This window comes from Phascolarctos cinereus, unplaced genomic scaffold, assembly GCF_003287225.1.
Source record: "Phascolarctos cinereus isolate Bilbo 61053 unplaced genomic scaffold, phaCin_HiC Scaffold_9;HRSCAF=440, whole genome shotgun sequence".
Taxonomy (NCBI): domain Eukaryota; kingdom Metazoa; phylum Chordata; class Mammalia; order Diprotodontia; family Phascolarctidae; genus Phascolarctos; species Phascolarctos cinereus.
The window spans coordinates 248099648-248113428 of NW_027556402.1; the positions used below are offsets into that span (position 1 = coordinate 248099648).

General features: G+C 35.1%; 1 protein-coding gene across 1 annotated transcript; it reads right to left on the reverse strand.

The window, feature by feature from the left end:
- Positions 1-11913: 11913 nt before the first annotated feature.
- Positions 11914-12849, reverse strand: LOC110199575 (olfactory receptor 2G3-like). The gene has a single exon (XM_020974449.1). The coding sequence runs from the start codon at positions 12847-12849 to the stop codon at positions 11914-11916; it is 936 nt and encodes a 311-aa protein (XP_020830108.1).
- Positions 12850-13781: the final 932 nt, after the last annotated feature.

The window sequence follows — 13781 nt, forward strand, 5'->3', positions numbered from 1 at the left end:
ACTTGGATAAAGGGAAATCTGGCATACTTAAAATATGTTGATATACAGATATAGATGATATAGATATATTTGTAGAGATAGATAGATACATAGATTACATAGATAGATGGACAGATGGATAAAATGAAAATATAGATATTGTAATAAATGTAGATTTTTTTTTATTTTTTGGTTTTCACTTGGGTTACATTTTCCACTGTATCCTCTCTCCCCTTTGTTTTAAAGTGGAAGAAAAAAAAGTTCAGCAAAACCATCCAGTATTTCAATATGTCTAAAGAGTCTATGAGTATATGAAATGGTCTATACCCACCTCAGCAAAGAAATGAAAAGATGTGTCTTCTCTTTGAGGGAAAACTTGTTCATTATAATTTCATAGCTTTCAATTTCACTTACTTTGTTGAAGATTCCATTTTCATTGTTTTCATGATTTTACTTATTTTACTTTGCACCAGTTCATACAAATCTTTCCATGATCTTATATAGTTATTATCCTCTTTATGTCTTATAGCATGGGAATATTACATTACAAAAGTAGACCACTATTTGATTAGACGTACACCATAGATGGACATTTGCTTGTTTCCAATTTTTTTTGCTACCAAAAATGAAGGGGAGTTGGATTGGCTGCTACAACTTTCTTTGCATATATGAGGTCTTTCTTTTTGTCCTTGACCTGAGTGTATGCCTCACAGTGGAATCTCTGAGACAAATAATAATTTATTTGAGAAATGAGGCCTTTATCAAAGGCACTGTATTTTCCCCCAGCTTTTGGCTTTCCTTCTAATCATGGGTGGATTGGTTTTGTTTGTGTAAAATCTTTTTGATTTAATATAATCAAAATCATTTATTTTATATCTTGTAGTGCTCCCTATCTCTTGTTTGGTCATAAATTATTCCCATATCCATGGGTCTGACAGGAAAACTATCACATGCTCTCCTAATTTATGTCTAAATCACATATCCATTTTGACCATACAGTGCAAGATGTTGTCTATACCTAGTTTCTGTCAAGCTATTTTTCAGTTTTTATTTTTTTAAATAACATTTCATTTTTCTGAATTACATGTAAAAACAATTTTTAGCATTTCTTAAACTTTGAGTTCTAAATTCTCTCCTTCTCTTGCCCCCCTTCCTTCTTCCCTTCCTTCACCCCTCACTGAATATTGTAAGCAATTTGTTATAGGTTATATGTGTACAATCATTTAAAACTTTTTTGTTTTTATATTGGTCACATTATGAAAGAAAACACAGACCAAAAAAAAAAAAAGAAAGAAAGAAAATAAGAAATAGAATTCTTAGATCTACTTTTGGATGCTAACATTTCTTTCTCTGGAAGTAGATAACACATTTCATCATGAGTCCTTTGTAATTGTCTTGTATATTGTATTGCTGAAAATACCTAAGCCATTCATAGTTGATCATTTTACAATATTGATGTTAACTGTGTACCGTGTTCTTCTGCTTCTGCTCACTTCACTTTGCATCAGTTCATGTTAAGTCTTTCCAGTTTTTCTTTTTCTGAAATCATCCTGCTCATCTTTTCTTATAGCAAATAGTATTCCATTACTATCATACACCACAACTTGTAGAGCAATTCCCCAGCAGATGGCCTCCCCTCAATTTCCAATTCTTTGCCACCACAAAATAGTGCTCCTATAAAAATATGTACAAATGTATTTTTTTCTTTTAAAAAAAATGTGTTTGGGATATAGACCTAATAGTGGCATTGCTGGATCAAAGGGAATGCACAGTTTTATAGCCCTTTGGGCATAGTTGCTCTTCAGAATGGTTGGACCACTTCACAGTGCCACCAACAGCACATTAATGTCCCAATTTTCCCACATCCTCTCCAACATTTATTATTTTCCTTTTCTCTCATATTGGTCAATCTGATAGGTATAACTTGGTTCCTCAGATTTGTTTTAATTTGCATTTATCTAATTGTTGTGATTTAGAGCATTTTTTTTCATAAGACTATAGATAGCTTTGATTTCATCACCTGAAAACTGCCTAGTTATATCCTTTGATCAATGATCAATTGGGGAATGACTTATGTTCTTATAAATTTGAATCTTTTTTTCTAAGTAGTTGAGAAATGAGGCCTTTATCAGAAACATTTGCTATAAAAATATTTTCTCCAAATTTTCTGCTTTCCTTCTAATCTTAGGCACATTTGTTTTGTTTGTGCAAACATTTTTTGATTTAGTATATTCAAAATTTTCCATTTTTATATCTTATAATACTCTATCTCTTGTTTGGTTATACATTCTAACCTTATCCATAAAACTTTCAGGTAACCTATTCCATGCTCCCCTAATTTGCTTATGATATCACTTTTTATGTCTAAATCCTGTATCCATTTTGACCTTATTTTGGTATACGGTCTAAGATGTTGGTCTATACCTATTTACTGCGATCCTATTTTTTAGTTTTCCTAGAAGTTTTTGTAAAATAGTGAGTTCTTGTTTCAAAAGTTTGGATCTTTGGGTTTATAAAACGTTAAATTGCTATGGTCACTGTATGTTGTGTACCTAATATCTTCTACTGATCCACCATTCTATTTCTTAGCCAGTACCAGATTGTTTTGGTGGTTACTGCTTTAGAGTACAATTTTTTGTTAATTTATTTTGATTTGTCAACAATCACTTCCATATGCTATTGAGTTTAAAATCTTTCTCCCCCTTCCTATCCACTACCCTCCCCAAGACGTCATACAATCTGTTTTAGGCTATACATATACATTCCTGTTAAACATATTTTCATATTAGTGATGTTGTAGGTAAGAATTAGAAACAATAGGAGGAATCACCAGAAAGAGGAAAGAAAACTCAACAGAAGGGAAAAAAAAACTGACAACTAGTTTAATCTGCATGCAAATTCCATAGTTCTTTCTTTGGATGTGGATAGCATTTTCCATCACGAGGCCTCTGCAGATGTCTTAGATCCTTGTATTGCTGGGAGCCATTAAGTTTATCAGTATTAGTCATTGCACAACATGGCTTTTACTGTGTACAGCATTCTCTTGGTTCTGCTCACTTCACTTAGCATCAGACCATACAAGTCTTTCCAGGTTTTTCTGAAATCAGCCTGTTCATCATTTCGTATAGCACAATAATTTTCCATTACATTCATATACCCAACTTGTTCAGCCATTCCCCAATTGATGGATATCCTCTCAATTTCCAATTCTTTGCCACCACAAAAAGAGCTGCTATAAATAGTTTCATACATGTGGGTCTTTTTCCCATTTGTAGGAGCTCTTTGGGATATAGCCTTAGATGTGCTATTGCTGAGTCAAAGGGTATGCACATTTTTATAGCTCTTTGAGAATAGTTACAAATTGCTTTCCAAAATGGTTGGATCATTTCACAACTCCACCAACAATCCATTAGTGTTCCAATTTTCACACATCTTCTGCAACATTTATCATTTTTTTTTTGTTTTGTCATCTTGGCCAATCTGATAGGTGTGATGTGGTACCTCAGAGTTGTTTTGATTTGCATTTCTCTAATCAATAGTGATTTAGAGCATTTTTTCATATGACTATAGATGGCTTTAATTTCTTCATCTGAGAACTGCCTGTTCATATCCTTTGACCATCAGAATACAACTTGAGATCTGGTTTGGTTATGCCTACTTCCTTGCCATTTTTTTCATTGATTCCCTTCATATTCTTGACCTTTTGTTCTTCCAGATTACTTTTGTTATGATTTTTTATAGCTCTATAAAATATTTTTGGCATTTTAATTTGTATGGCACTGAATAAGTAAATTAATTTAGGTAGAATTGTCATTTTTATTAGCCTACCTTTGAGCAATTAATATTTTCGAATTATTTAGGTCTGACTTTATTTGCATGAAAAGTGTTTTGTAATTGTGTTCGTATAGTTCCTGGGTTTGTCTCGGTAGGTAAGACTCCCAAGTATTTTATATTGTCTACTGTTATTTTAAATGGAATTTCTCTTTGTATTTCTTGCTGCTGGGCTTTGTTGGTAATATATAGGAATGCTGATGATTTATGTGGGCTTATTTTAAATCCTGCAATTTTGTTAAAGTTATTCATTATTTCAACTACTTTTTAAAATTGATTCTCTAGAATTATCTAAATATACCATCATATCTTCTGCAAAGAGTGATAGTTTTGTTTCTTCATTGTCTATTTTAATTCTCTCAATTCTTCTTCTCTTATTGCTACAACTAGCATTTCTAGTCCAATATTATAAAAGTTAATTGGTTAATTGGCATTCTTTCTTCACCCCTGAAATCACTGGGGAAATTTCCTGCTTATTCCCATAATAGATAATTCTTGCTGTTAGTTTTAAGATAGATACTACTTATCATTTTAAGGAAAACTCCATTTATTCCTATGCTCTCAAGTGCCCCCCCCGCATAGAAATGTATGTTTTATTTTATCAAAAGCTTTTTCTTCATCTATCAAGATAATCATATGATTTCTGTTTGTTTTGTCATTGATATGATTAATTATGCTGAGAGTTTTCCTAATATTAAACCAGCCCTGAATTCCTGGTAAAATTTCTACTTTATGGTAGTGTATGATGTTTGTGATAAAATTCTCTAATATCCTTACTAGTATTTTATTTAAAAATTTTTGCATCGATATTCATTAGGGAAATTGATCTTTAGTTTTCTTTCTCTCTTTTAGCTCTTCCTGGTTTAGGTTATCAGCACCATTTGTGTCATAAATGGAATTTGGTAGAATTCCTTCTTTACCTATTTTTCCAAAATGTTTATGTAGTATTGTAATTAATTTTCCTTTAAATGTTTCATAGAATTCACTTGTGATTCCCTTCTGTTCCTGTGGATTTTTTATTCAGGGAGCTTATTGTTGGCTTGTTCGTTTCTTTTCTAAGATACTGTTATTTAAGTATTCTATTTCATTTTCTGCTAATCTGGGCAATTTATATTTTTTGTAAATATTCATCCATTTCACTTTATTTAATTGAACAAAAATAGCTCATAATAAATAATTTAATTTTATCTTCATTGATGGTAAATTCATGCTTTTCATTTATGAGTCTGGTAATTTGGTTTTCTTCTTTTTTTAATCAAGTGAACCAACAGCTTATCTAATTTGTTAATTTTCCCCTGTAAAACCAGCTCCTAGTTTTAATTATTCAACAGTTTTCTTATTTCCACTTTTATTCATCTCTCCTTTGATTTTCAGGATTCTTACTTTGATGCTTAACTGAGAATTTTTAATTAATTCTTTTTCTAGTTTATTTTTTAGGCACATGTCCAATTTGTTGATCTGTTTTTTCTCTATTTTACTGATGTATTTAGAGATAAACATTTTCCCTTTAACATATATGACTGTATCATATAAATTTGGGTTATATTGTTTCATTGTTGTCATTCTCTGTAATAAAATTATTATTTGTTTCCTTGATTTCTTCTTTGACCCACTTATTCTTTAGGATTACATTAGTTTCTAATGAATATTTTATCTATCTTTCCATGGTCTTTTATTGAATATAATTTTATTGCATTATGATCTAAAAAGGATGGTATTTAATGTTTCTGCTTTTCTACCTTTGGTTGTGAGAGTTTTATGTCCTAATACAGGGTGAATTTTTGTGTATGTCCCATGTACTGCTGAGAAAAAAAGGTATATTCTTTTCTATTCCCATTCAGTTTTCTCTACAGGTTTACATATTCAACTTTTCTAAAATTCTATTCATTTCTTTAGCTTCTTTCTAGTTTATTTTTTTGGTTAGAGTTATTTAGTTCTGAAAGAGACAAGTTGAGGTGTGCCATTATTATAGTTTTACTGTGTATTTTTTTTCTTTTAACTTTTCCTTTAAGATTTTGCATGCTTTACTATTTGGTGCATATATGTTTATTATTGATATTACTTCATTGTCTATGCTACCCTTTAGCAAAATATAGTTCCCTTTGCAGCTTCACTTCTTGCTGTGAGTCTAAAGGACTCATCATCTCACTGCTCTTCTCCCATCAACTTGCTAAAAAGACATGACACATTTGTATCTGTTTCCCCATTACTACACATCCACACTGTGTAATTCTGTCCTAAAAGAGAGAATGATTCACCTCTAGGGGAGTCCATAGAACTCCAGTGTCATATCTCCACCACTTCTATTTAATTTTTAATCACATCTTTATGCATTAATATATATTTTCTTTATTCTCTTTTTTTCAGCCAAAGACGAGGTTTATTAGAACATCCGTCATATTGGGCAGATTCTTAAGGAATCCGAACATTAGTGAACCATTAGCTAGATTATAAGAATCTGAGCAGTGGCTGGATTGTAAGAATCTGAGCTTCTTTATTCTCTTAACAATCCTTTTTTTAACCCTTAAGTGCTTCCTTTCTTGCTTTCTTTGTTGCTTCCTCTCTTTCTCTATCTCGATTTCCGTAAATATTATAAATTTCACTCATTTTGTTTATTTTTCTTTGGTAATTGTACTTTTTAATCTTTTCTTGTATTTCTGTTGTTTGGTGTGTTCTGTAGGGGGGGCTGCTTTCAGCCGTCCTTGACAGATATCAAGATGTCACAAATAATTGACATGGCCAAAGAAAGAAGTATAAAAGAATTGGTTTCGTGTCTTATACGGCTACATCTGTTGACTAAAGTAAAAGGATACACTTTGATAGTTCTAGTTCTGGTTCTGGTTCTGGTTCTGGATCTAGTTAGGGACAACTTTCCTTTGTCTCCTTTTACTACACAGAGGCAGTGTTTTAAGGGTGGCATATATAGGCCTTCAGAGTATAGAAGAACCTCTCTACCTGAGGAAGTGTTAAACTATCCTGGTGGGAGCTTCCTGTAGGTTCAAGAGGATGCTGGGGATCAAGCAACCAGCGCAAACCCTTCTATTGTACATAAAACAATGGCTTAGCTATCAATTTAGCAAAGGGCTATTAAGCATCAAGATTTCCCAAACCCTACAAGGTTGTAATTTAGCTATTTCTTTTTTTGTTCTTGTTGTTATTTTAGGCAATGGGGTTAAGTGACTTGCCCAGGGTCACACAGCTGGTAAGTGTTATGTGTCTGAGGCCAGATTTGAACTCAGGTCCTCCTGAATCCAGGGCCAGTGCTCTATCCACTGCACCAGCTAGCTGCCCCCAATTTAGCTTCTTAGATTGGTGTTTCCACATTTGAGATTCTATCCTCATCACAGTCTAGTAACTTCCCTGTTTAAGCTCCACCTCTTCCCCGTACCTATTTCCTCCCTTGCAATATGTATAGATCTGGTTATTGCCTACCACAGGGTATGTGCAAGTTCAACATTTAGATGATGTCTTTTTTTTTTTCCTGAAACACCTCAAATGCCTTTTTTGTTGAATGTTCATCTTTCTTTCACTGATGACGAAAGCCTGGATTGCACAGTATGATATTTTGGCTAACAATTTGAAAACATTTTTAAATATACTATTCCATCCTTTTCTATGGTTCTAAGTAATTGAAGAATAATTTTGTGTTCTTAAATTTTGATTTATTCAATGTTTGAAGACATTTTTATTGTCTACTTGCAAAATTTGTTGTTCTGTATTGGAACTATTAAATTTCTCCACTATGTCTCTTGGGGTTTCTAGAAAATTATTTTTGGTTCTGGGGGTAATATATGGATTATTTTTATTGGGGCTTTTTTGTTTCCTTTTTCTGAAGTTCTGGGCTGTTTTTCTTATATTATCATGCATCATAGTCTGCAATTTTAGTAGTAGTTGTAGTAGTATTTGTCATTTTTGTAATCATCAGAGTAGAAGTTACGCTTTTCTGAGAAACCCATGATCCTTATGTTTTCTTTTTGCATCTTGTCTTTGAGGTCAGCAGCTTTGAATTGTATAGAGATTGTAAGTTCTTTTAATGTTATTACTCTGCATTTCCTATCACTAGATTCAATACTCCACAGCTTCCTCAAACAATCCAGGTTGTGAAGGATTTTATATGACTAGTGGGAGGGGTTTATTATTAATCCTAGAAGCTGTAAGGAGACACAGAAGCATCTTGAGAAGGGAACTCACATGACCAGATATGTGATGGTCACAAAAAAAGCAAAAAATTCAAAAAACTTTTGTGACAATGAATTATTGGGTTCCTAAACAACAAGAATTAAGTTATGGAGTCCACAATGTAGAAATACAATCCATTAGGTTTTTCCTTGGTCTTTTCAAGAAATATTTTGGCCCCCAAATATAGGGACAGTAAGTCTCCATATAAATATCTAGAAAAAAGATTGATAGTAAGGCATCAGTAGTCATAAAGTTATGCTAATGATTATTGATGATTTTCTCCCTGGGAAGTGTTTGTGATCTGAAGAACATCCCATGGATGATGGATAATTCTCTAATGTGTACATCTATAGATGTCATAAAGTTAAATTGAGAAGGAAATTAAGGTTATTCGTTATAACCCAACTTGTCATTTACGTACCTTTCATTTCCTACTTTTTTTTGGTGAGGCAATTGGGGTCAAGTGACTTTCCCCCAGAGTCACATAGCTAGTAAGTGTTATGTGTCTGAGGCTGGATTTGAACTCAGGTCCTCCTGACTCCAGGACCAGTACTTTATCCACTGCACCACCTAGCTGCCCCCTCATTTCCTACTTCTGTGGACATATTTTACTTCCTCCCATTCTCCTTCAACTACCAATTCACTCCTCTATTCTATCCAAATCTGCTATCAGGAAAGTTTTTCTGCACAGTCATTTACACCTCATTATTAATTTCAGTACTGGTGTTATTTTCTTTGGCATAGCTGGAAAATGTTACGTGCTATGTCCTGTTAGACATTAAGGTGGATCATTCATTGTAGTATCAAAAAGATTCTTTCATGGTAATGAGAATCAGTTAGTGGTTATGAAAAAGAACTGAGGCCTGAAAGCCAGAAGACACTTAGCTTATTGATCCATCTTTGCCACTAACTCATTATGTGACCTCAGGTAAGTCCTTTCTTTTGTCTAGGTTTCATCACCAATGAAATGAGGGTATTATCATAGAATTATAAAAGCGTAGCATTTAGAGTTGAGAGAGAATTTAGAGGCCATGTAGTTCCATTCTCAACCCCTTTATTTCATAGATGAGGAAGTTGAGATTCAGTTGTGAAGTTAGCCCAAGGTCACATAGTTCATATTACCAGAGATTATCTAGGCCAATTAAGCCAGAAGCCTTGGGTTCAGAGTTTCTTTCCAGCTTTCAAACTCTACTATTTTTCTTTTCACTGGTTAAGAGAGAATCAAACTTGTAAGTTCATAATGATTTAAGGGCCAGGCATATCAAAGTCCTCAGAGTCTGTCTGGATTCTGTTATGGAATCTCAATATTTCCATTGGTCTTATGGTTATGTTTAGTCCTAAAGCAAGGAAGCATTTGCTGTGTGAACAAAGCTTGGACTGATCCCACATGGGGCCAAGACTCTCACTTCGTTTTGGCTCTTTTTTTATAGACACCAAAACCACAACTGGGCAAAGTGGACTTTAGAACTCCCTGGAGCCCTCAGGTTTTTCACACTCACTTTTAAGGAGAAAGAGGCAAAATGACCAGAAAAGCAGCTGCTATCAGGAGCTAAATGTTGCAAAGTTGATTTCTGTTGTATGGCTGGTATGAGGCTCAATCTCCTACAACAGTTTTGACTAGACTGGAGGACTCAATAATGATAATGGAGATATGTGTGTGTATTTGTGTGTGTGTGTGTGTGTGTGTGTGTGTGTGTATACTATATATACACATACATATAGCACTTTAAATTTCCAAAGTGCTTTATATAGAGTATTTCACTTGGACTTCACAACCCAATGAGGCAGGTATTACAGGTGTTATTGTCCTTATTTTAAAGTAAAGGGAACTGAGGCTCAGATTTGTCCATCATCACACAATAAGTATCAGAGATGGTATTTGAACCCTTATCTTTCCAGCTCCATGCCAATACCCTGTCAACCAGGCAACTGCTGCCTTTCTGTGATGTTTAAGAAGATGATCTTGAGATTAAGCAAGATGTTCAGCCATCAATGAAAAACTCCTTTGTCTTCATTAGGCTAAACTAATTGAGTTATATATTCTACAATGATTTTCAACAGCAAATGTCAAAACACAAGTGATTTTATTGTTAGACTTTTAAAATGGTAGAACTGGGAGAAACTTTAGAACATAAAATGTCAAAAAGTGTAGGTATCATAGAAAATACAATGTCAGAAGCAAGTGGGACATTAGAACAAAAATCAGAGAAAGTTAGGTCTGGTAAGGTCCTTAGAGATAATTTTAGCCAGTGCCTCACATTATACATAAGGAAAGTGCAACACGGAGAAGGGAAGTGACTTGCTGATGGCCACACAGCTGGCAAATGGTAGAACAAAAGTTTCCTGTGTCCTTGTCTAGTCTAGGGTTCTTTCCCCTCCACCACTGTGAATGGAGACTAGATAATGACTGGAAAAGTAAGCAAATGCAACTTTGCCTATTTTGTGTGCTCAGCAATTCAAATCTGGCTTAATTGATTTTTCCTTGAATAACCTGACTTGAACTGTTGTTTGGCTTCCTGTAGACAAAATTTTAAGTCAGTTCTGGGAAGAAAACCAATCTGGAATTTTGACGTCAGTCAGGCTCAACAACTGGTTGGTTGCCTGTATTTTTCACCATACATCCAGTTGTCCTGGTATCTAGGAGGCATGGTTGTATCACAATGCAGATCAGTTATAGGCTCCTGGACAAGCAGATAGCTCCACCATCTCATCCCAGACAGGTATGAGGACCTGGAGAGTCCCCAGCACTTTTGTGATGGAGGACTGGACAAGATAATGAGTTAGTTTTTGTCCAGCTCTAAACCTATGATCATAGGCTCATACAATGAACACAAACCTTATATTAACTCTTTTCAAAAGATCATATGGGTTCAGAGCCAGAAGAAAATTTAGAGATACTTTAGTTCAACCTCTCGTTTGTGCATTCAGGAAATTGTGACTCATAGGAAAGGGTAGAATCTCTGAATTGTAAGGAATGTCAGAAGCCGTCCTTTACATTCTACATCTGATTGGGAATACTTTATAAAATATGCAACAAATAAGCATTTAATTCAACACAGCAAATATTTATTAAGCCATTACAGCACTTTGAAAGATCCTAGGGCTACAAAGATATAAACAAAATAATTCCTGCTCTCAAGGAAATTTCTGTCTATATTTAAAACAAAATAAGTTCACATTTATATGTATATTATGGCTTGATATTTACAAAGCTTTATTCACAATATTGCTGTGGAATAGGTAATGAAGCATTATGGTCCTCATTCTGAAGATGGAGAAACTGAGGCACAGAACAGTGAAATGATTTACTGGATCGCACAACAAGTGTAAGGGACAGATATGAAAACCAAGTTTCCTGACTGTTACCATAGGGTACCGTTATACTATCTATCTTCCAAATGAAACTGACTAGGAATTAAATGACATAGAAGCTGCTGTCCAACAGTGGAGAATGTACTGTACTAAGTAAGCATCAGGAGATCTGAGTTTGATACTGACACTTTCTTGCTATTCCCTAAACCTGATACCCCATCTATAAGAAGGCCTGACTCTGCCCATCACTCACTTTGAAGTTCTGGACAAATCACTCAAAATCGAAATGCTTCATTCTTCTCTCACCTAGTATCTGCATTGCCCACTTCACAAAGTTGTTGTGAATAGCACATTTCTAAAAGCTGTATATTACTTAATTAAAACGGAAGCTTGGGCTCAGTCCAGAGTCATACTATATAGGTCCATTTTAGGATGACAGTTCAATCTCTCCTCATTAGGAAGGAATGGAAAGTCCTGAGTTTTTCCCTTAGAATAGCACTCCAAAGGCAGGGCATCCCTAATAAGAGATGAAATAATTTACCAAGCTCACACAATGAGTGTCTGGGCCAATATTCCAGCCAAAGTCTTGATTTTTTATCCTATCTCTATGCACTATGCAAGGCTGTGTTTGCTGATGACTTTTTTCAAGGCCCCTTTCACATCCTGGTTCCTTAAGCTATAGATCAGAGGGTTGAGCATCGGTGTGATAACAGTGTAGAAAACAGCAATGACCTTCCCCCCAGACCGGGACGACTTGGACTGAGGACGCATGTACATGAAGATGGCTGTCCCATAGAACAGAACCACCACAGTCAAGTGGGAGGCACAGGTGGACAATGCTTTGAGTCTTCCTGCTGCAGAGCGCATCCTGAGGACTGACAGGAGGATGCGAGCATAGGAGATGACGATGAGAAGGAAGGGAATGAAGACAATTATGATGCTAAAGATGAACACTACCAGTTCTGTGACAGAGGTGTCTGTACAAGCTAACCTCAGTACAGAGGGCACTTCACAGAAGAAGTGGTTCAGCACATGAGGCCCACAGTAAGGCAAACTCAAGGTGAAGGCATTGATCACCATGGAGCTCAGGAAGCTGCTAGTCCAGGAAATGATGACCATTTGAATACAAGCGTGCCTGTTCATAATGACTGGGTAGTGCAATGGAGCACAGATAGCAACATATCTGTCATATGCCATGACCCCCAAGAGTACACATTCAATCATCCCAAAGGAGAGGGAGAAATACATCTGGATTGCACAGCCAGTAAAGGAGATTGTCTTTTTCTTTCCTACCATATTGGAAAGCATTTGTGGGACATTGGTGGTAGTATAACAAATGTCTAAGAAAGACAGGTTAGTTAGGAAAAAGTACATGGGGGTTTGGAGATGGGGTTCAATCTGAATTACTGTGATGATAATGAGATTACCAAGAACTGTTAATAAGTAGAAGAATAAAAATATGATAAAAAGGATGAGTTGAGCCTTTGGTTGAGAAGAGAGACCCAAGAAAATGAATTCAGTCACAAAGGTTACATTTGCCTTTTCCATATTGGTTCTTTGGGCCAACTCAACATCTCCCAGAGGAAGAGGTATCTTCCATTCAACAGATTAGTCAAATCTACCGAGTCTGAAAAGGAAATACCCTACACAGCACATTGTATACAAATAGATTGAAAATTAGAACCCAAAGTGGACCTTTGCTTTAGCAATCTGCACAAAGATTTTGAAGTTTGCAACAAATTTTGAAGTTTTCTTTACCATTTTAGGGGTAAGAAAGTATTATCCTGTCAAACCGTAAACATCAATATTTAATTAAATATACATAACATTCAAAAATACCATCTTTCTGCCCGTCCTTCAACGTCCTTCTCAAGCCTCCTCCCTCCATGAAACCTTCCAAAAGTATATCTACCCACATTCAGCTTTCCCTTCTCAAAATTATTAAATCATTTCTAGTAAGTCTCATAGAGTTTAAACAAAATGAAACAGTACACTATATAAGATGGTGTAAAATAAAATAAGTTTATCTCCTCAACCAGATAATAAGCTCTTTGAAGATGGATTCTTAGCATTCTCTTGTGTCTCTCCCAGCACCTGAAATTAAATATTAGTTGGTGCCCCCACTTTTAGTCTCCAGGAACCCTGAAGAACTAACAGAAAAACTTCCCAAAAACAGCCAATGAAGTAGATTAGTAAATAGCTTCTAGTAATTCTGCCAAATAGCAAGCAGTGTTTTGGATCTTGGAGACTGCCATACAAAGGAACAGATAAATGAGGTCACGTGTCAAGTAAAACTATGTAAGGATTTGTGATCTCTTTGCTGTGGAATCCTCCACTGATGCATATCACCACTCCCATTTAATTTAATAGGTAAGAGAGAATTTCTCGAGGCTCAGAGATGTTGACTTATTCATGGTCCCAGAGCGGGTAAATGCCAGAGGTCGGATTCAGATGCTGGTCTCACTGACTCCATGTCCAGA